This window comes from Babylonia areolata, chromosome 21, assembly GCF_041734735.1.
Source record: "Babylonia areolata isolate BAREFJ2019XMU chromosome 21, ASM4173473v1, whole genome shotgun sequence".
Lineage (NCBI taxonomy): Eukaryota > Metazoa > Mollusca > Gastropoda > Neogastropoda > Buccinidae > Babylonia > Babylonia areolata.
Window position 1 is genome coordinate 37,795,884 of NC_134896.1, and position 24,459 is coordinate 37,820,342.

At 43.8% G+C, this 24,459-nt stretch overlaps 1 protein-coding gene across 1 annotated transcript in view; it reads right to left on the reverse strand.

The window, feature by feature from the left end:
* Positions 1-1,198: 1,198 nt before the first annotated feature.
* Positions 1,199-24,459, reverse strand: part of LOC143296180 (REST corepressor 1-like) — a 29,061-nt gene continuing 5,800 nt past the window's right edge. The window contains exons 3-13 of the mRNA XM_076607989.1: positions 21,947-22,018; positions 18,950-19,002; positions 17,845-18,006; positions 15,469-15,648; positions 14,227-14,324; positions 12,806-13,010; positions 11,976-12,053; positions 10,796-10,853; positions 7,322-7,593; positions 4,701-4,870; positions 1,199-1,395 (exon numbers count right to left, since the gene is read on the reverse strand). Of these exons, the coding sequence (XP_076464104.1) occupies positions 1,293-1,395; positions 4,701-4,870; positions 7,322-7,593; positions 10,796-10,853; positions 11,976-12,053; positions 12,806-13,010; positions 14,227-14,324; positions 15,469-15,648; positions 17,845-18,006; positions 18,950-19,002; positions 21,947-22,018 (1,451 nt within the window). The 3' untranslated portion in view covers positions 1,199-1,292. The remainder of the gene's footprint in view (positions 1,396-4,700; positions 4,871-7,321; positions 7,594-10,795; positions 10,854-11,975; positions 12,054-12,805; positions 13,011-14,226; positions 14,325-15,468; positions 15,649-17,844; positions 18,007-18,949; positions 19,003-21,946; positions 22,019-24,459) is intronic.

Sequence of the window (24,459 nt, forward strand, 5' to 3'; positions counted from 1 at the left end):
TGTACACAAAGGTCTCTCCGGCTGACCCCTGTACACCAGGGTCTCTCCGTCAGTCCATGTGACCCCTGTTCAACAAGGTCTCTCCAGCTGACCCCTGTACAAGGTCTCTCCAGCTGACCCCAGTACAACAGGGTCTCTCCATGTGACCCCAGTATGACAGGGCCTCTCCAGTTGACCCCTGTACACCAGAATCTCTTGTGTACAACAGGGCTCTCCATGTGACCTCTGTACAACAGGGTCTCTCCATGTGATCCCTGTACAACAGGGTCTCTCCATGTGATCCCTGTACAACAGGGTCTCTCCATGTGACCTCTGTACACCAGGGTCTCTCCAGCTGACCCCTGTACACCAGGGTCTCTCCAGCTGACCCCTGTATACCAGGGTCTCTCCTGTACAACAGGGCTCTCCATGTGACCCCTGCACAACATGGTCTCTCCAGCTGACCCCTGTACAACAGGGTTTCTCCTGTACAACAGGGCTCCTCGTGTGACCTCTGTACAACCGGGTCTCTCCATGTGACCCCTGTACAACAGTCTCTCCAGCTGACCCCTGTACAACATAGTCTCTCCAGCTGACCCTTGTACAACAGGGGTTCTCCTTGTGACCCCTGTACACCAGGACTTCTCCAGCCCACAGGTCTGCATATGGTCAGCATGGGGAGGGTTGGTGACAGTGCGTGAGGGGAGGAGGGAGGAGGAAGAGATGGCCATGTGGAGGAGGGGGTATTGAGGAGTGTTAAGGGGAGGGGACTGTGTGTTGGGGGTGTGGGGGCACACTGTGTGCTGGCTGGAGGGCTGTCAGTGTTGTGGGGGCGGGGCCAGTGTTGGGAGATGTGGGGGTGGGGGCAGTGTTGTAAGGGGTGGGGGCAGTGTGTTGGGGGTTGGGGCAGTGTGTTGGGGTGTGGCGGCAGTATGTTGGGGGGTGAGGGCAGTGAGTTGAGGGTGAAGGCAGTGTGTTGTGGGGGTGAAGGCAGTGTGTTGTAAGGGGTTGGGGCAGTGTGTTGTATGGGGTGGGGGCAGTGTGTTGGGGGTGGGGGCAGAGTGTTGGAGGTGGGGGCAATGTGTTGTAAGGGGTGGAGGCAGAGTGTTGGGGGTAGGGGCAGAGTGCTGGGGGTGGGGACAGAGTGTTGTTAGGGGTGGGGCCAGTGTGTTGGGGGGTGGGGGCTGTCAGTGTACAGGATTGGGGGCAGTATGTTGGGGGTGGGGGCAGTGTGTTGAGGGGTGGGGACAGTATGTTGGGGGTGGGGACAGTGTGTTGAGGGGTGGGGGCAGTATGTTTGGGGGTGGGGGCTGTCAGTGTAGGGTAGGGTTAGGAGCAGTGTGGGGAGGGAGGTTGGCAGGAGGGCGGATGAGGGGTGGAGGCTGCTGGAGAACTGTCTTCAGTGGAACGGCCACTCTGCAGAGAAAAGACATTCAACACTTCAGCACCTTGCGTAATTCAACATCATGTGTTGAAATTCTCTTCAACATCACAACGCTATTCAACACGTGTTAACCCTTCAACAAGACAACACTATTGAACACAATGTATGTTCGTTCTTTAGTTTAGCATATTTTCACAATTAGTGATATCAGACGATAAAAAAATAACTATTAAAAATAAAAAGGGAGGGGGGTTGGGGGAGGGGAGAGGGAAGATGAAAACAGAAAAGGTAGAAAACTACCAAAAAAATATATAACTAACATGCAATTACATTTAACAGTAACAATTCAATAATGATAATAATAATCAGAAACCATTAACACAATTCTGAAGTACATTAAAGGAATGTAGAAATAGGACTATGAACTAATGCCTGTGAAAGTTCGACCATAAGAACCTCGTCAGAAATAACATTCCAAAAATCATCTGCAGAATAGTTTTTTCCCTTTGAAATACTTGGGAAAGAAGGTATGTAACTGCTGACAGTGAAACAAACAATGATGCAAGCTGAACTGCTGACCACAGATGCACGTAACATTTTTACTATACTTGGTCTTCAGCGCATCAAGTTTTATATGGAAGAAAGTAGATCTTATTAATCTTCTATTGCAAGCTGACGGATTCGATATCTTTTCTTTAATAAAATTCTCAGGGAATAATGTCCCTTTATGTTTTAAAAACTTTTCCTTCCATCGTTTATGAAAACGACCCGATGCTGATTTTTCTAACAAAGTGTATGCCTCTTTTACGGAAAGATGGACATGTATTTTGGTCAGTTTTTCTGAGTCTTGTGCTCCTCTTTTAGCTGCTTTATCAGCAGTTTCATTGCCATGAATGCCCACATGAGAAGGCACCCAACAAAAACTGACCTCAGTCCCTTTAATCCTCAAACAATGTACCAAATGATTTGCCTCAATAACTAAGTCAGGTCTTGTTTCAAGGCTAAATAATTCTAGAGCATAAAGTACTGATTTGGAATCAACAAAGAATGCTATTTTTGAGAAAACTATTTAATGGCAAGTTAAGCAGTTCAGAGCTTGAAAAATAGCAATTAGCTCAGCCGTGAATATGGAAAGATTTTTTCCAATAAAGTAAGATTTTTCAACTTAAAAGGCAGGAATATAGAAAGCCCCACAAGCATTTTTGTCATCAAGAACAGATCCCATCTGTAAATATATGGAGATGATTCTGATATTTTTCTGCTATATGAATTCTGGCGGTACTTGTCATGATATCGATGTTTTCTTCCTGTTTTGTTTCAGAATGACTGCTATCAAAATCTGCTTTCAACATTTCCCAGAAAGGTACAGGAGTATGATGTGGTTTTGCAGCTAACTCTTTCATGTTAACATCAGATTCTTTTAAAAAATTTGAAACACAAGTTGCGACCGTTTCTTGTGATGAAATGGCTTTAGCACTCTTAGGAAAATCAATGTCAGATCTTACTGTCAGTTCATCAGCAATGAATTTTTTTGTCATTGAAGTGTATCTCACAACAAATTTTGCTGTTACTAACTCACGATGTTCATCTTAGATCTTACAAGGGCCACGGAAAGATGAATCAATGTTTTTGTATCCATTCCCCAGGGTAAACGGCTTATAATTTTCATAAATTGATACTTTTCCTTGCCTTTGTTAAGGTATAATCAAAGGGAATGTTCCATGTCAGCTTTGAGGTAAGGTAAACACCTAAAAACTTCACACCTGTTTATAATCAATGACGTCACCAAGTAATTTAAAAATGGGTATGCAAGATGGGTTACCACCTGAATTAAACATCATACATGTTTTTTTCAGTTGACAAAGCTAAACCATTTTCAAAATATAGTTTACCAAGGTTATCAAGATCAGATTGATACAATCGACATTTGTAATTCTGTGCTCTTTGTGGGGTTGACTTTTTTAGATTGACACCCATCCACACACATATATCATCAGCATACTGTACTAAAACTACACAATTTGGCAATGACTTTGGGAGATCCTGAATATCAAAGAGAATAGGGGCTGTAACTGAGCCCTGTGGAATTCCTGTGTCAAGTTTATGTGGCAAAGAATAATGCGTTCCCACCCTTGCTTGAATAATTCTATTAGATAAAAAGCTTTTTATATACCCATAGAGATTACCAGATATTCCAAATGATTTCAGTTTGTATAACAGACATTTGTGCCAGACCTGACTGTAGGCTTTTATTACATCAAAAAACGTTGCTGGGACACTTTTTCTGGGGGCAAAATGACATTTTATATGAGTTGTAATCTTTACAAGGTGTTGACCGTTGATCTTCCTTTTCTTAAGCCAGCCTGGTTCACTGGAATGATACTGTATTTCTCACAGTAAGTTATTATTCTCAACAGGACAGTTTTTTCCATTAATTTATTGACATGCAAGGCCAAAGCAATAGGCCTATAGCTATTTTTATTATGTTTAGGTTTTACTGCTTTTAAAACTGGTACAACTATTGTTATCTTCCATATATGTGGTACAGTTCCAGATATCCAACATTTCAGATATATTTTGTGTAGGAAAACGATAAATTTTTTTGGAATGTGTTTTAGCATCTGATTAGATAGTGCATCGATACCAACTGAACTTTTTTCTATTGCTAAGGGAAGCTGTAGTGGTTTGTAACTCCTAATATGTAATAGGAGAATTAAACCCCAAGTCATTTTGCGGAATGGGATCACTGTATAAAACACTATTTTCTTCTCTGTCTCTGTGTGTTTTACACGCAGGTGATCAGCCTTCGTATTTGCTATTTTTCGCAAACATTTCAACAAAGATTTCTGCCTTTTCCTGATCTGCTAGTAAGATGTTTTGTGAGTCATTTGATATTGGGCAACTTGGTAACTTTATTCCATTTCTTTCATTTTTGTCCAAACTTTATTAAAGTCTTTATGATCTGAAATTTCTTGTGAACAAAATGATGACCAATGATCTTTTTTAGCTTGGGCAACTATCATATTACTCTGAGTGTTTGCTTTCTTCATTTCTTTGTGGTTTTGGGGCGTGCGCATGCATTTGCATGTGTGTGTGTGTGTGTGTGTGTGTGTGTGTGTGTGCATGCCTCAGGAGTGTGACAATGTGCACGTGTTGGTTGAACTGAGATCCACGAAAGTGAAAAGAGCTAAGAAATGAAGATCAAACCTGAACAGCTCACACAGGACAGGGAGCTTTTGCATGGACAGGACAAGACGGGACAGGACAGGACAGGACAACATCAAACCCAACACACTGACAATCCATCATCAAAGATGGCAAGTGACCCTGCTCGCACCTGCTGTTGGTGGCGGCGGTGATGGTGGTGGCGGGAGGGGGGGCAGGGGTGGTGGCTGATCCAGCCAGGAGTGGAGCAGGCTGAGGGAGGAGAGGAGGGGGCAGGATGTGGGGGGTGTTGCCGTTGATGGGGAACCCTGGTCGGCACACGGCAGAGGCCTCAGTGATCCCCTGCACACAGAAACGCCTCCACCACATCACCACTTTTATGTTTTCTTTTAACAAATATCACTGAAGGTGTTAACACATACGTAACACATAGATAGTAATATAGGTAAATATATATTTGTTCACATATACATACATAGATACTTGGAAAAATAACTAACAAAACAAACAGAACAGAGAGTTTGTCACTCTACCCTCTACCTCTCGTCAGCTGTCTCACCCTCCCTCCCTTTCCCCACTGTCCCTATTCCACCTGGTCAGTTGACCACCTGCACACCTCCCCTCCCCACACACCCTCCACCTCATCACTCCATCACCCACACACCCTCCACCCCATCACCCATACCCACACACCCTCCACTCCCATCACCCACACACCCTCCACTCCCATCACCCACACACCCTCCACTCCCATCACCCACACACCCTCCACTCCATCACCCACACACACTCTACTCCATCACCCACACACACTCTACTCCATCACCCACACACCCTCCACTCCCATCACCCACACACCCTCCACTCCATCACCCACACACCCTCCACTCCATCACCCATACCCACACACCCTCCACTCCACCACCCACACACCCTCCACTCCATCACCCACACAACCTCCACTCCACCCATACCCACACACCCACCACTCCCACCACCCATACTCACACACCCTCCACTCCCACCACCCATACCCACACACCCTCCACTCCACCACCCATACCCACACACCCTCCACTCCACCCACCACCCATACTCACACACCCTCCACTCCACCACCCATACCCACACACCCTCCACTCCACCCACCACCCATACCCACACACCCTCCACTCCACCACCCATACCCACACACCCTCCACTCCATCACCACCCATACCCACACACCCTCCACTCCCACCACCCATACCCAAACACCCTCCACTCCATCACCACCCATATCCACACACCCTCCACTCCATCACCACCCATACCCACACACCCTCCACTCCCACCACCCATACCCACACACCCTCCACTCCATCACCACCCATCACCCACACACCCTCCACTCCACACCCATACCCACACACCCTCCACTCCATCACCACCCATCACCCACACACCCTCCACTCCCACCACCCATACCCACACACCCTCCACTCCCAACACCCATACCCACACACCCTCCACTCCATCACCACCCATACCCACACACCCTCCACTCCCACCACCCATATCCACACACCCTCCACTCCATCACCACCCATCACCCACACACCCTCCACTCCATCATCACCCATACCCACACACCCTCCACTCCATCACCACCCATACCCACACACCCTCCACTCCACCACCCATACCCACACACCCTCCACTCCACCCACCACCCATACTCACACACCCTCCACTCCACCACCCATACCCACACACCCTCCACTCCACCCACCACCCATACCCACACACCCTCCACTCCACCACCCATACCCACACACCCTCCACTCCATCACCACCCATACCCACACACCCTCCACTCCCACCACCCATACCCAAACACCCTCCACTCCATCACCACCCATATCCACACACCCTCCACTCCATCACCACCCATACCCACACACCCTCCACTCCCACCACCCATACCCACACACCCTCCACTCCATCACCACCCATCACCCACACACCCTCCACTCCACACCCATACCCACACACCCTCCACTCCATCACCACCCATCACCCACACACCCTCCACTCCCACCACCCATACCCACACACCCTCCACTCCCAACACCCATACCCACACACCCTCCACTCCATCACCACCCATACCCACACACCCTCCACTCCATCACCACCCATATCCACACACCCTCCACTCCCACCACCCATATCCACACACCCTCCACTCCATCACCACCCATCACCCACACACCCTCCACTCCATCATCACCCATACCCACACACCCTCCACTCCATCACCACCCATACCCACACACCCTCCACTCCCACCACCCATACCCACACACCCTCCACTCCACCACCCATACCCACACACCCTCCACTCCATCACCCACACAACCTCCACTCCACCACCCATACCCACACACCCTCCACTCCACCACCCATACCCACACACCCTCCACTCCATCACCCACACACCCTCCACTCCATCACCACCCATACCCACACACCCTCCACTCCATCACCACCCATACCCACACACCCACCACTCCATCACCCACGCCCACACACCCACTCCATCACCCATACCCACACACCATCCACTCCACAACCCATACCTGTCCTCAGGTCATTCCACAACCCCACTTCAACTTCCATGCCAGTTGTTTGGTATTCACAGTTCTATTCCATTCAGCATGGTCACCTCCACATCCCCCCACCAACCCACCCCTATATCACTCTTGCTCTTCTCCCCCACACACCTCCCCTCCCCACCAGCCATGGACTCACCTCTCCAGTGTCCTTCACCTCTGGACAGGTCAGCGGGAGAGCAGCAGGTAAAGTGGTGATGGTGGTGGAGGACAGGGGTGGGACGGCACCAGGGATGGTCTCCCCTTGCTGAGCGGCGACACGCAGCCCGCGCTCGGCCTCATACTCTGCCAGCACCTCGTCAAGGTTGTAGCGGCGTCGGAAGTTGGCGAAGAAGCTGCGCACATGAACCTCCATCTTGTTGCCAATCATCTCGGCAATTGCCTTGAAGTCCTTGCCGTACTGACGAACCCCTGTCACAACAAGGATGCAACACATTCTCATTCTCAGATGTAATGGCCGATAAGTACTTTGACTGACACGCACTGTCAACTGAAGTTTAAAACAGTGACTGATATTGACTGTCTCTTCCTGTTTTAGACTCTATAAAAAGGATCAGTGACCAGTGCACTTGAGACAGCATACACTCTGTAAAAAGGGTCAGTGACTTTATTGTGCAGCAGACAGCACTTTCTTCCTGTTAACTCACTCAGTACGGCCAGTCCTCTCTTCTCCTCTACACAGACCCCTCGGATGTCCAGTGGGTGTCTGAATGACCCAACCTTTAGCTTCCGTCGTCAGAAGTGTGGTATTCTATGTCAACATTCACGTCTTCAGTATAAGAGCCTTCCGCTTGCAATATTTTGATGATGGTAATTGGGGTGAAACGCTGTTAACGTCGACTCTTTCGCCGTTAGTATGGAGAGAGTTAACACTCTGTAAATCAGCCCGTGACTATTGTGTCAGGATACAGAACTATAGAGCATGACACATGAAGAAGGAATACAGAATCACAGAGAATAACATGATAAAGAAGACAAGACTGTAAACAATGACAAACAATAAAGGAAGACAGGGTTACAGACAATGACAATAAAGGAAGACAGGATTACAGACAATGATAAACAATAAAGGAAGACAGGATAACAGACAATGATAAACAATAAAGGAGGACATGATAACAGACAATGACAAACAATGAAGGAAGACAGGGTTACAGACAATGAAGGAAGACAGGGTTACAGACAATGAAGGAAGACAGGATTACAGACAATGACAAACAATGAAGGAAGACAGGGTTACAGACAACGACAAACAATGAAGAAAGACAGGATTACAGACAATGACAAACAATGAAGGGAGACATGGTTACAATGACAAACGATGAAGGAAAACAGGATTATAGACAATGACAAACAACAAAGGAAGACAGGGTTACAGACAATGACAATAAAGGAAGACAGGATTACAGACAATGACAATAAAGGAAGACAGGATTACAGACAATGACAAACAATGAAGGAAGACAGGATTACAATGACAAACAATGAAGGAAGACAGGGTTACAAAGACAAACAGTGAAGGAAGATAGGATTACAGACAATGAAGGAAGACAGGATTACAGACAATGACAAACAAAGAAGACAGGGTTACAAACAGTGAAGGAAGACAGGGTTACAAAGACAAACAATGAAGGAAGATAGGATTACAGACAATGAAGGAAGACAGGATTACAGACAATGACAAACAATGAAGAAAGACAAGATTACAGACAATGACAATGAAGGAAGACAGGATTGCAATGACAAACAGTGAAGGAAGACAGGGTTACAATGACAAACAATGAAGGAGGACAGGATTACAAACAATGACAAACAATGAAGGAGGACAGGATTACAAACAATGACAAACAATGAAGGAGGACAGGATTACAAACAATGAAGGAAGACAGGATTACAATGACAATGAAGGAAGACAGGATTACAGACAATGACAAACAATGAAGGAAGACAGGGTTACAATGACAATGAAGGAAGACAGGATTACAGGCAACGACAAACAATGAAGGAAAACATAGTATTACAGACAGTACCAGTATCAGTAGCTCAAGGAGGCGTCACTGCGTTACAGACAGTGACAAACAATGAAAGAAGACAGGATTACAGACAATGACAAACAATGAAGGAAGACAGGATTACAATGACAAACAATGAAGAAAGACAAGGTCACAGACAATGACAATGAAGGAAGACAGGATTACAGGCAATGACAAACAACGAAGGAAGACAGGATTACAGACAATGAAGAAAGACAGGATTACACACAGTGACCAACAATGAAGGAAGACAGGATTACAGACAATGACAATGAAGAAAGACAGGATTACAGGCAATGACAAACAACGAAGGAAGACGGGATTACAGACAATGAAGAAAGGATTACACACAGTGACAAACAATGAAGGAAGACAGGATTACAGACAATGAAGGAAGACAGGATTACAGACAATGACAAACAATGAAGGAAGACAGGATTACAGACAATGAAGGAAGACAGGGTTACAGACAATGAAGGAAGACAGGGTTACAGACAATGACAAACAATGAAGGAAGACAGGATTACAGACAATGAAGGAAGACAGGATTACAGGCAATGACAAACAATGAAGGAAGACAAGATTACAGACAATGAAGAAAGACAGGATTACACAAAGTGACAAACAATGAAGACAGGATTACAGGCAATGACAAACAATGAAGGAAGACAGGGTTACAGACAATGAAGGAAGACAGGGTTACAGACAATGACAAACAATGAAGGAAGACAGGATTACAGACAATGACAAACAATGAAGGAAAACATAGTATTACAGACAGTATCAGTATCAGTAGCTCAAGGAGGCGTCACTGCGTTCGGTCAAATCCATATACGCTACACCACATCTGCCAAGCAGATGCCTGACCAGCAGCATAACCCAATGCCCTTAGTCAGGCCTTGAGAAAAAAAAATCAATAGAAAATAATAGATAAATAAATAATAATATTAATATTTATAGGGCGCAAAATTTTGATGAAATTACAGACAATGACAAACAATGAAGGAAGACAGGATTACAGACACTGACAAACAATGAAGGAAGACATAGTATTACAGACAATGACAAACAGTGAAGGAAGACAGGGTTACAGACACTGACAAACAATGAAGGAAAACATAGTATTACAGACAATGACAAACAATGAAGGAAGACAGGGTTACAGACAGTGACAAACAATGAAGGAAGACAGGGTTACAGACAGTGACAAACAATGAAGGAAGACAGGGTTACAGACAGTGACAAACAATGAAGGAAGACAGGGTTACAGACACTGACAAACAATGAAGGAAGACAGGGTTACAGACAGTGACAAACAGTGAAGGAAGACAGGGTTACAGACACTAACAAACAATGAAGGAAGACAGGGTTACAGACACTAACAAACAATGAAGGAAGACAGGGTTACAGACACTAACAAACAATGAAGGAAGACAGGGTTACAGACAGTGACAAACAGTGAAGGAAGACAGGGTTACAGACAGTGACAAACAGTGAAGGAAGACAGGGTTACAGACAATGATGAAAATGAAGGAAAGCAGGATTACAGACAATGACAAACAATGAAGGAAGACACTCACCTTGCACAGCCAGCAACAGGTCCTCGTTAGTCCAGCGTGAGTTTATTTTGTGGGGCAGCTGTGAAACAGTCACACCATAGAAGTGTGCACGATATCACTGGGATTATACACTGAATATCATGACTGGACTATAAATTCTGTATCACATGACAGTGGGTTATACACAGTGGGTTATAAACTGTAAATTATGACTTGCAGAATTTAAAAATCTGACAGAGCACAAACATCCACCCCAATTCTGACTTTTTTCTGTTTCTTTTAAAGCATAAAAATGGTTTTCTTCTTCTTCTTTGTGGGCTGCAACTACCATGTTTTCTTATAATTATGTACGAGTGTGCTTTTACATGAATGACCATTTTTACCCTGCCACATGGGTTGCTATAATCCATCGTCAGGGGTTTGCATGCTGGGTATGTTATTGTTTCCATAACCCACCAAACACTGACATGGATTTCATGTGCATATTTTAATTTTCTGCATGCGTACACACACACTGGGGGTTCAGGCACAAGCAGGTCTGTGCATACGTTAACCCGGGAGATCGGAAAATTCTCCACCCTTAACCCACCAGGTGCCCCGAAACTGGGGACTGAAGTCAGAAACTTGGGCAAGAATGCCCCCTAAAAATGGTTTTGATTTTGTTCCCTATCAACCAGATTACAGCAAGAAGCATGTGAAAGTGCATCATTTGATCTGCGCAGTAACATTTTTTGCTCACTGTCAGTATTAGTTTCTGCTGAAACAAAAACTGTGTGTTGGACTGCTAACATTTCCATAGATGGCAACCATATTTATCAGCAGTTAATATCCAGGCAAATTTTAAGGTTACATCTGTCAAAGTTTTCCTTTTTTCCTTTCTTCATCATGACTTTCTGGCTGGAATACTTCGAACAAAAAAATAAAAAAAAAAAAAAAAAAATCCAAGCACCTCTCGAACACTCCACACAAAAACCACTGACAAAACCAATATACAAGGAAGATGGTGGATAAAGAGCTGGAAATCATTTTGCTTGTAGGCTTTAATGACATATCACAAAAAATAAATACTCAAAACACTCATATCTTTGCAAGCACACACACACACACTCTCTCTCTCTCTTCACAGATTTTGCCCCCCCCCTCCCCCAAACCCCCGCCTCCCCCATCCCATCCCCCCACTGGAACACATGGTGAAGCTTACCTCTGCAGGTCGGAAATCCTCCACTCCAGTGCCCAGCTTGTGTTTCTGTAAACTCAGCATCTGTTTGTTATTTTGGACCTGTAAACAGACCAGTTACACAGAGTAGTGTCTATCTACCTGTTTGGACATATTTGTTTGTTGTTCTGTACTTGTACACAGACAGAGAGAGAGAAGAAGGAAGGGGAAACCAGGGAAATACACTTATCTATCTGTCTGGTTCGCTGTTTCCCATGCATTTCACAGATACCTTTACAACTTGGATTACTTGCATTGACATAGCTCACCTGGCTGATGTCAAATGTAAACTGTGAACATACTGTCATATCCCCTCCGATACTATAGATTTATCAAGAAAAGCATTTACACTGTACATGTCATGACATCTTATGTAAAGATTTATCAAGATAAGCATGCCATCATGTGAAGTTAACACAAATAAAAAGGGAATATATCATGACATTTCCTGTTACAAATCACAGGGGATATGTTAAGACATACCCACAAAAATTGTACAAATTACTGGGGATGTCATGACACCCTATCAAATTGTACAAACTACTGGGGATATCTCATGACGAACTCTCACATTGTAAAATTTACAAGGGGTATGTCATGACACCCTATCAAATTGTACAAACCACTGGGGATATCTCATGACGAACTCTCACATTGTAAAATTTACAAGAGGTATGTCATGACACCCTTTCAAATTGTACAAACTACTGAGGATAGGCCATGGCATCTCCACAAACTGCACAAATGACTGGGGACATGTCATGACATCCCCTAAAGTTGTACAATTTACAAGCCAAGAGAAAGACACAACAAACCTGACGTTTGAGGGAGACAATGTCAGAGTCAAGCGACTTGAGGATGGTGTGGGCCTGGGAGGGGGAGGTAGTCACCATGGTGTGCAGATCACTGCTGTCTAGACACATGCCCTTGGGGGGTCGGCGCTTGTGCTTCATGGGGTTGTGCCGACTCTGCCCCGCCTCCTGACGCCGCGGGCCTGCCGATCGCAGCTCTCCTGTTCTCCTGTGACGCATGTCATTTTCCATCATCCACCACACCTGTGTTGTATTACAGTAAGTCCTGTCTGACTACTGAATTGTATTAAATTGAACTGAATAGAATTGAATTGAACTGAACTCAACTGAATAGAACTGAACTGAACTGAACTGTACTGTATTGTATTGTATTCTGTTGTATTGCATTGTATAGTATTACTCTGTTTTGTCACAACATATTTCTCTGTGTGAAATTCAGGCTGCTCTCCCCAGTGAGTGCAAGTCGCTACACTGAGAGCGTCGCCCATTTTTCTGTGTTTTTTTAGCAGACTATGTGTCTGGACTATCTGGGCTGGAATTGAATGACAGTGGAGTTCTCCCCAAGTTACATCCCCACTCTCCTGGCAAAAAGGGCTTTAGGACAGTTGACCTTGGTCCCAAAAGGCCAAACAGCCCCCATGACTGCAGCACTAATAATATCCAGAGCAATCTCACCTGATCCCTTCACGAAAGACCAAGCTGCAAATGAATTCCCTTCGCAAAGAAACCACTGATCAAAACCTCTCACTTTGCTGTTGGCCCAACACACACCCCTTTCCCCCATCCACCACACCTCTCTCCTGAAACAAGTAATTTCCCCTCATCCACCACATCTCTCTCCTGTAACACACATCATTTCCCCTCATCCACCCCACACCTCCTGTAACACACATCATTTCCCCTCATCCACCACATCTCTCTCCTGTAACACACATCATTTCCCCTCATCCACCACACACCTCCTGTAACACATCATTTTCCCCTCATCCACATCTCTCTCCTGTAACACGTCATTTTCCCTCATCCACCACATCTCTCTCTTGTAACATGCATCATTTTCCATCATCCACCACACCTCTCTCCTATAACATGCATCATTTCACCTCTCCACAAAAACACCTCTCCTCTCTTATCATCCAATACGGCTCTTTCTTCATTCTTCTCACATGTTATTTCTACTTATCCTCCACATTCATTTTGTTCTTCTACAGAATTTTCTTTTCAGCCATCATCTAGGTGTTCTCTCTTCTCAGATGGTAATACATTCACTCATCTGACACATGTTCCCTCCACTCCTGTAACAGGTTTTTTTTTGGTTTTTTCCATACAGGACCCAGTGACAGCAGAGAAAAGGACAGGATATGTGCAGAGACAGCAGACACAGGACATCATGCATGCAGACAGACATGGTGCAACCATCTCACCTCCAGTGCTGGTAGCAGGCTGGGCACTGACTGCCCTTCCTGGTCATGTGAAGCTCTGTCGTCCGCAGGCCGCAGTTAGCACACGCCTCCTCCTCCTCCTGTAACCATCGCATTTCTCACATCATCAACACTTCTCTCTCTCACCCTGGGTCTTGCAACAAGAATTCTACAACAAATGTATGGATATCAAATATTGAATTGTCAATCGCTGCTGCTATCAGTGGCTGAGATGTTGATATTGCTGTATCTTTTCTTGGCACGGCCAAGGTCTGATCAGCAAGTCGAGTTAACTGGAAGGTCAGGCATCACATTCCTTTTATTATTTTTTTTCCAACAGCATATGTGGTGTATCTTATAGGGATCAGTGTACACCCCCCTTGACACATTGAAACTGAAACTAAAACTGGAAACTGCTACTGCACATGAACTTGGACTTAGAGTCCTTCAAACTCATACCTGGCATCACCAAGAATAAGTTCTGTTCGACATATACCTGACCACTGAAGGAACCCAAACCCTTGTCACTTTCCTGATTCTTTCCTACCTTGATAACTGTAACTCACTTTTGATCGGATCTACCCAGCTTTTGACTGATAAACTTCACAAAGTTCAGACTACTTCAGCTCACCTTGTCTTCAAGGCTTTTAAGAAAACTCACTTTAAACCTTTCATAGCTAAACTCAACTGGCTTCCTACTGCTCATAGAATTTATTACCAAATTTCTTGCTTGTGTTTCAATACTTTTTCTGACAAGTTTTCCCAATGCTGATCTTATTCATCCTTGCGTTTGATCTTGTTCAACCTCTTACATCTGATTTTGTTCAACCTCATGTCCCATCCATCTCCTGATCTTTGTATCCCATATCATAAAAGAAATTAGACCACTCTTTTTCATACCTCCGTCCCACCTTCATGTCATATGCAAAGTGTAACAGCCCACACCCACCTTCATGTCATTAGTAAAGTGTTTTATGTCATGTAAAAAGGTCACACCCACTTCGTTCATGTCATGTAAAAGGTCACACCCACTTTCATGTCATGTAAAAAGGTCATACCCACTTTCATGTTTTGTAGAAAGGTCACACCCGCATTCATGTTGTGTAAAAAAGGTCAAATAAGGTTAAAAGAAAAGAAAAAGAAAGAAAAGAAAAGAAAAAAAAAAGGTTACACCCACTTTCATGTCGTGTAAAAAGGTCACACCCACTTCCATGTCATGTGATGAATGCAACAGGCCACACCCACCTTCATGTCCTGCTCAGAGTGGTTACTGCTGGCATCAGAGGCCATGTCCTCCTCCTGGCCGTTGCTGTGGGCCTGGCCCACCCCCTTCTTGGCCTGCCGGTCCATCTGGCTGGTTCGGGTTCGCATCCTCTTCCACGAGTAGAAGTACTTCACCAGGCTGGTCATCGACTTGTCAGGGAGCTGCAACACACACACACACACACACACAAAAAGTAGAAATACTTCACCAGGCTTGCTATTGACTTGTCAGGTATCTACACAAACCCCACACACACCTATCTTCTTCACATCAACCCCCCCCCCTCCCAGAATATCACAAACTTCACAACAATGCTGTCCATCTGACTCTCAGAGACCGACATACTGATCACATTTCTCCTTACCTCCGTTCTCTGCAGTGGCTCCCCACAGAGGCGAGAATTAAATACAAAGTTGCATGTCTACTTTTCTGCTTTCCACTCCACTGGTCTAACTTATCTTTCTGACCTCACTAGTGCTTGAGCTCCCTCAAGAACTCTCTTCTCTTCCTCTGACTGTTACCTTTTGAAAATACCTCGTGTCAAAACAAGAACCTATGGTGAACACTCTTTCCTCTTTGCTGCACTTCATGTCTGGAACAACCTTACACATCATATCCGTTCATCTGACTCTGTCTCTGCCTTTTGCTCTTTACTAAAAATTAATCTTTTCAAAACCTATCTGTAAACACTCTTGATTTCCTACTTCTCCAACATCGCCCCATGCCTCCCAAATCACTTTGCATGGAAGAGTGAGAGGGAAGATAGAGGAGGGAGTGGGGGAAGAGTGGGGGGTCCCTACTCAAACTAGGCGTACGATAGCTCAGTGGTTAAAACATCTGCCAGAAAAGGTGACTCAGTCCTGAAGTGGCGACCACCCTGGAGGCGCCAGTTCAAACCTGCTGAGCACCAGGAAAAAAAAAAAAGGCGGCAATACATGGGCATTCAGGAGTCATGACCTGGGAGCGGCTCGGCCCCTTTTAGAGTGTAAGGAGTTAAGGGCCGAAACACTTGACTGAGGGGGGCTTCTTCTCTGAAGACCTTGTACTGTCCAGCTCTCCCTAGAGTTTCTTGTCACATAAAAGTACAAATTACTGACAGAAAAGGGTTGTTCTGCAAACATAACACCTGGATTTAGAGAAATAATTTTGAAGTTCTCAGAGAAAACTTATGCAGGAGAACCGACAGCAGTATAAATGGCATTCAATTTTCTAATCTAATTAACTTTCCATGAAATGCATTTCAGCTTTGCTTCTTAGTTAATACAAAATCTGTGCTTCAAGAACCACATTCAAGAAAAGCACAGACAAGATCATAAGTGAATAAGCTATTTAATTCACAAATTACCTTGCAAAGATCAGAAAGTTGTTAAGAGTGTTCAACACCAAAAAAATAATTACATATCAGTTTATGACATTTATATCTATGCACATAAGAACAATCATTATCCTCAAAAGTTAAAATTCAAACACACACATATTTCACATGCATAGGAGAACATAAAATCAGTTCAAGTGACAAAGTGAGCAAGAAAATAGGGACTGTGAAAGCAGAGTACTGAAATTGTTGAAATAATGTGTAAAAACTTCTCAACCAATTTAAAATGGTTACAGACTAATGGAAGATCAGTGACAGAGTAGGGGGTTGTTATGACAGACACACCTACCCCAGAATCTGACAAAGTACTACAGCCTCCAAAAATATGGAACAAACCAAAATCAGTGACAGATTCTTTTTCTCTAGTTATAGCTCGTGGCACAGCTTAAGTTGACACTTTACTGACTTGCACTGATTTTGCCTTGTGCAGTGTTCCACAAGTTTCCTCTTCAACTTTCAACAATTTCAGGTCTTTTCACTGCAGTTCTTAAATGTGTTCCTTGCCATGTTGGTTTGGTGATTCATTATGTGGTCTTCCTAAATTTCCAGCTCTAACAGAATGCTGGCACATGCGTGTCTAAGCCGCCATTGCGATTGTCTGAGGAAACCAGCCACACAACATTTTTTGCGCACCCCCCCCTTCCCCCCTCCAAGAACAGCTCGCATTTTTAATACTTTCATAACACTGTGATGTTTCTGTTGGTTTTCCTGAAAAAATACAGATAAATAAGAACAGTAGGCATGTCTTTTATGAAGAAGGATGTCAACTGCAGAGTGTGGTCGTAACCAAAGGTCAAACTGCACTTCATACTTCCAAACATGAACACATAACCTCTTTCAAGCTCAGCCTGGGAAAGTTCTGAAACGCCTCTCCAAAAACTGACTCCAGTATAGTTTGTTAAGAAAAAGAAACATTGAAAAAAATAAAATAAATAAAATCAAATCAAATAAAAAAGAAAAGCAAGACATGTTGAAATCGTACCATCTGGCGGATGCGGTGGAACTGCTTGCCGTGGAAGGTGAAGGCCTGTTCAAAGAGCACCTTGTCCTCCACGGTCCACTCGTCAGGGAAGGGGGTGAAGTTGGCCAGGTCAGCCAGGGCACGGTCCACGTTGTGCTTGTGCCAGAACAACATGCCCAGTGCCTGCACAGCCACGATCCAGCACACACACACACACACACACACACAGGGAAGTCAACGACTTTGTTTAACAACGACTTTGTTTTTCTGTCACCCCTACTGCCTGGGGCATGTGAGGATTACAGAAAACAACGAAACTGTCTGTTTTGTCGTCTTTTTCCCCTTAATGCATTTTCCTTGTAATGTGTGTGCTTATGGGTGTCTTCTTTCTGTGTGTAAATGTCTGTGTGCATACATACAAGCCATGTACATGTATGTGTGTGTGTGTGTGTGTGTGTGTGTGTATGTGAGTGAGTGAGTGAGTGCGTGGGTGTTAAAGACATATTTTGTGCACTTTTGATGAATAAGTCATGGTTGAAACAATGTTGAAACAATGTATGCTGCATCCCACATTATATTGCCTTGTAAATATTTTTTCATCTCCAATGTTTAAATGTTAAATACCCTGTCATTGTGTGTTGTTGTATGTTATCAGGTCATTTCTAAATCAATGGGTAGAAAAACACCACACTTCTTCCACCCTATCACTCAACCCCCCAAAAAGGAAATTTTTTTCCCAAAAGGAAATTTTCTTCATAAAATTATGTTTAACTAACATACTTACCGTGCCCCACTTGTGCAGACTCCAGCAGGGGTTTGACATTCCTGTCCTGTGCAAACTACTATCCGCCTATGCGGAGAAAACAAAAGTAGCTACGGCCGATAACCTCCCGGAAGTAGGTAACCTCCCCTTTGCCCTCCTGACTAGCGCCCTCTTTTTATGGCAGCCATCATGACTCCTGTTCCTGTGCTGTTCATACGGCTAAGTTTTTTTTCCCGTATTTTCTGTCTGTGAGCACAGAAAATCAATCTCAAATTCTAAAACATCCAAACATATTTGCATCCCTGAGGAACTAACCAACACACATGCACACACACACATGCAGTGACATACACATAGTCTTACCTGTTCTGTATTGTAGCCGTGTTTTTCCTTGGCCACACTGATGTACTCGTCCACTGTAACATCACCCAGTCACTGTTATAACAAGTTCTCTCTCTCTCCCCCTGTTATCATCCAGTCACTGTTATAACATGGTCTCTCTCTCTCCCTCTTATCATCCAGTCACTGTTATAACATGGTCTCTCTCTCCCCCTCTTATCATCCAGTCACTGTTATAACATGGTCTCTCTCTCTCCCTCTTATCATCCAGTCACTGTTATAACATGGTCTCTCTCTCTCCCTCTTATCATCCAGTCACTGTTATAACATGGTCTCTCTCCCCCTGTTATCATCCAGTCACTGTTATAACAAGTTCTCTCTCTCTCCCCCTCTTATCATCCAGTCACTGTTATAACATGGTCTCTCTCTCTCCCCCTCTTATCATCCAGTCACTGTTATAACATGGTCTCTCTCTCCCTCTCTTATCATCCAGTCACTGTTATAACATGGTCTCTCTCCCCCTCTTATCATCCAGTCTCTGTTATAACATGGTCTCTCTCTCCCTCTTATCATCCAGTCACTGTTATAACATGGTCTCTCTCTCCCTCTCTTATCATCCAGTCACTGTTATAACATGGTCTCTCTCCCCCTCTTATCATCCAGTCACTGTTATAACATGGTCTCTCCCTCCCCCTCTTATCATCCAGTCACTGTTATAACATGGTCTCTCTCTCTCTCTCCCTCTCTTATCATCCAGTCACTGTTATAACATGGTCTCTCTCTCTCTCCCTCTCTTATCATCCAGTCTCTGTTATAACATGGTCTCTCTCTCCCCCTCTTATCATCCAGTCTCTGTTATAACATGGTCTCTCTCTCTCTCCCTCTCTTATCATCCAGTCACTGTTATAACATGGTCTCTCTCTCTCTCCCTCTCTTATCATCCAGTCACTGTTATAACATGGTCTCTCTCCCTCTCCCTCTCTTATCATCCAGTCACTGTTATAACATGGTCTCTCTCTCTCCCTCTCTTATCATCCAGTCCCTGTTATAACATGGTCTCTCTCTCTCTCTCTCCCTCTCTTATCATCCAGACACTGTTATAACATGGCCTCTCTCTCTCTTATCATCCAGTCTCTGTTATAACATGGTCTCTCTCTCTCTCCCCCTCTTATCATCCAGTCACTGTTATAACATGGTCTCTCTCTCTCTCTCCCTCTCTTATCATCCAGTCTCTGTTATAACATGGTCTCTCTCTCTCCCTCTCTTATCATCCAGTCTCTGTTATAACATGGTCTCTCTCTCTCTCTCCCTCTCTTATCATCCAGTCTCTGTTATAACATGGTCTCTCTCTCTCCCTCTCTTATCATCCAGTCTCTGTTATAACATGGTCTCTCTCTCTCTCCCTCTCTTATCATCCAGTCACTGTTATAACATGGTCTCTCTCTCCCATCCTTATCATCCAGTCTCTGTTATAACATGGTCTCTCTCTCTCTTATCATCCAGTCTCTGTTATAACATGGTCTCTCTCTCTCTCTCTCTTATCATCCAGTCTCTGTTATAACATGGTCTCTCTCTCTCTCCCTCTCTTATCATCCAGTCTCTGTTATAACATGGTCTCTCTCTCTCTCCCTCTCTTATCATCCAGTCTCTGTTATAACATGGTCTCTCTCTCCCCCTCTTATCATCCAGTCACTGTTATAACATGGTCTCTCTCCCCCTCTTATCATCCAGTCACTGTTATAACATGGTCTCTCTCCCACTCTTATCATCCAGTCTCTGTTATAACATGGTCTCTCTTTCTCCCTCTCTTATCATCCGGTCTCTGTTATAACATGGTCTCTCTCTCTCTCCCTCTCTTATCATCCAGTCACTGTTATAACATGGTCTCTCTCTCTCTCCCTCTCTTATCATCCAGTCACTGTTATAACATGGTCTCTCTCCCCCTCTTATCATCCAGTCACTGTTATAACATGGTCTCTCTCTCCCTCTTATCATCCAGTCACTGTTATAACATGGTCTCTCTCTCCCTCTTATCATCCAGTCTCTGTTATAACATGGTCTCTCTCTCCCCATCTTATCATCCAGTCACTGTTATAACAAGTTATCTCTCTCCCCCTCTTATAATCCAATCTCTGTTATAACATGGTCTCTCTCCCCCCCCTCTCATCATCCAGTCACTGTTATAATATCGTCTCTCTCTCTCTCCCTCTCTTATCATCCAGTCACTGTTATAACAAGTTATCTCTCTCCCCCTCTTATAATCCAGTCTCCGTTATAACATGGTCTCTCCCCCCCCCCCTCATCATCCAGTCACTGTTATAATATCGTCTCTCTCTCTCTCCCCCTCTTATCATCCAGTCACTGTTATAACATGGTCTCTCTCTCTCCCTTTCTTATCACCCAGCCACTGTTTTATATGTATATATATATAACATGATCTCTCTCTCTTACCATCCAGTCACTGTTATAACACTGTCTCTCTCTCCCCCTGTCTTATCACCCAGTCACTGTTGTAACATGGTCTCTCCCCCCCAGACCCCCACCCAATCCCCCATCTTCTCATCAACTGGTTATCAAGCTCTATCTCTTTCTTCCTTTCTTCCTATCAACCAGTTATCAACCAGTCACTGTCATCGCAAGCACCCATCCCCCATCCCCACATCAAGTGGTTCTCAACCAGTCTTGATTAGAACTGTTTTAGCAAGCTCTCTCTTTTCTGACTCCCCATGCCCCCCTTTCAAATGATCTGACTTCTGGAACACAAGGGTATCATGTCAAACAGATACAGATGATGCAGCATAACAGTATGGGAACATGCATGTGAACTGTGTACATGTAATAAGCTAGAGTACCCTCGCCATATAAATTAAGACACTCCCAGTACATTTCCAGCTTCAAAACCAGCATCAGAACAAAATTCATTTGATTAGGTGCTATATAGGTAGCTTATCATTATTTTTCATTATCACAACTCAGAGTCATGTGTTCCAGTTCCTTCATATCCCAGCCCCCAATTCTCACCTTTGGCGTCCGACAGATCCTTGGCAGGAGCCCATACCAACATAGCCTCCCCTCCTGAATCATTCCTTTCAGCTGAAAATAAAAATAAATTGATCAATCAAACACGGATAGTGATTTCTACTTGCAGACTTAAACAAGTTATCATCAAGCCCTCTTCAACTATGATCAAGCTGAAGCTGCTCCATTTCACTTTATACTTTATATCAGGTCATCTGGACACACATTACCTTCTCTCTCCCCTTTCATTTTTATACAATAATTTTTACCGAGCCATTTCCATAATGGCAGGTTATGTTTTCTTTTCACCACAAAGCAACAGGCACTGGTGTTCACTAAGCCTTCATTTTTACCTGCTATGTGTGTGATGATCAGTAAATTTCTGTTGTGTCACATTGTTATGTAGTCTTTAAATAAATATCTTTGATATTATTTTGGACATTTGTACAATGTATTGTTTCGATCTCTGCAATCATCATCATTACAGGAAATATAGCCTAGTACATAATAATTATAGTACAGATTTCAACTGCTTTTTTTTTTCCTCATTACAAGTATAAAGTTTGAGCAGATGACAACGTTAATAGAGATAATTTTGCATCTACACACAGAAGATCAATCATAATCTGCAGCACACAGGACAGTTCGATAATTCTGTGACAAGCAAGGCTTTGAGCAACTACAGCAGATGGAATGTCTGAACTCTGAAGTGATCAACTGTTGAAGTGCTAAGGGCTATGCTCATTTTCCTCAATATCCAAACCATCTGTTTCTTTATTTTCATCCCAAAAGGCGCTTCTCTGAAATCAGATTTTGTCACTCATGTTATCACCTTAGCTTGGCTCAAGTGTTACTCCTTGCTTCATATTGTGCAAATACTGTTTGCGCTTTGACATTAGAATGGGCAGTGAATCACTGACACTGTCATTTCTTTTTGTATGTTTTCTATGTTAATGTTTAATCAAAATCTAGGGTAGGCTCTCAAGACCTGATCAGCAAAGTAGGTTTATGCAAAGATCAGACATCTGCCTGAAGTTTTCTCTGCATAGGCGGATAGTAGTTTGCACAGGACAGGAATGTCAGACCCCTGCTGGAGTCTGCACTAGTGGGTCACGGTTAAGTATGTGTAATTAAAGTTGTTTTTTTGTCTGTTTGTTGTTGTTGGTTTTTTTGGGGGGGGAGTTTTTGTTAATAAATTTTTTTCAAAAGATTTGGTGTCACGTACATGGATCAGCACACGCTTTGAGTTTGACACTTAACAACTGGAACTATGCACCACTGTCTCAGTCTTTGCCTGCAATTTATTCCAAATACTAAAGCTATGGTGAAAGTTACTAGAAAGCACCCCACCCCCATCCCACTATCTACCCCTGCCCCCATTAAGACAGTCACTTACCTTTTTAATTTTTTTTTTTTTTTTTTTTGTCCTGTTGCTTACTAAAAAAACAACACATTTCTGTCATTGTATCAATATTTAAATTTTCCCAAATCCACATACATGAACATAAACACAACTGCTAAAGATTAAAAACTGAAAAAAAGTGTCCATCTATAGGAAACACAAATGAGTGAGAATGGGAAGAGCAGAGGAAGAAATATCACTCTTCAAAATGAAAGCCCATACATTCCTCCAATCCCTCAAAATCCTCACAATCATGCGCACACTCAGAGAGTCAGCCTGGCCTGGTGTGTCTGTTGCTTGTGTCAATGTGTGTGTCATTGTTGAATAAAAAAATAAATACAAAATAAAGAGTTTGAGACCCCACTTCAAACTGGTCTTGTGTCCTTGTGAAAGGCACTTTCCTCAAATTTTCCTTACTCAATCCAGGTGTGAGCAGGTATCTGACTTCCCTTGGGGAAGGTCAAAGCAGTGGAAGAAAGGATGTGGCCCCTGCCTTCTTATGCCAAACCCTTGAGGCAGTGGATAAATTCACAGTCCTTACAGCCATATTAGGCTATGGAACATTCAGTCTCTTTCCAACACATCACAAAATTGCAAGCAGTGTTACGTCATGTTTTGAATGATTTTTTCATCAAAATAAATCCTAATGCTGAATGACATTTCTTGAACTTGAACTTGTGGCCTTTTCTAAGGCCTGTTCACTGTCAAATTTGATCTAGTAGTAGTAGTAGTAGTAGTAGTAGGGACGGTGTCTGGTTACACCTAGACCGCGAGGTCTAATATTTGTCCCCTCTTGGTTTTGGTATTGATTGTTTTTGTGTAGGTCGGTCGTGCCTAATGGGGTTTCTACTCATCATAGCCATAAAATAGTTCTAGCTGGGGCAGTTTGTCAATCAGGTTCTTGAACTCATTCACAGATTTTGCAAATTTAACTGATTGAGGTAGTGCATTCCAGGGGTTAACAACTCTGAAAGAAAATGAGAATTTGCACTTATTAGTTCTGGCATGCATTACAAACAATTTTCCTGCACAGTTTCTTGTGACATTTACAGGTGCATAGGAAAACAAAGAGTGCAAATCAACATCATCATAACCGTGGAAAATTTTAAACATC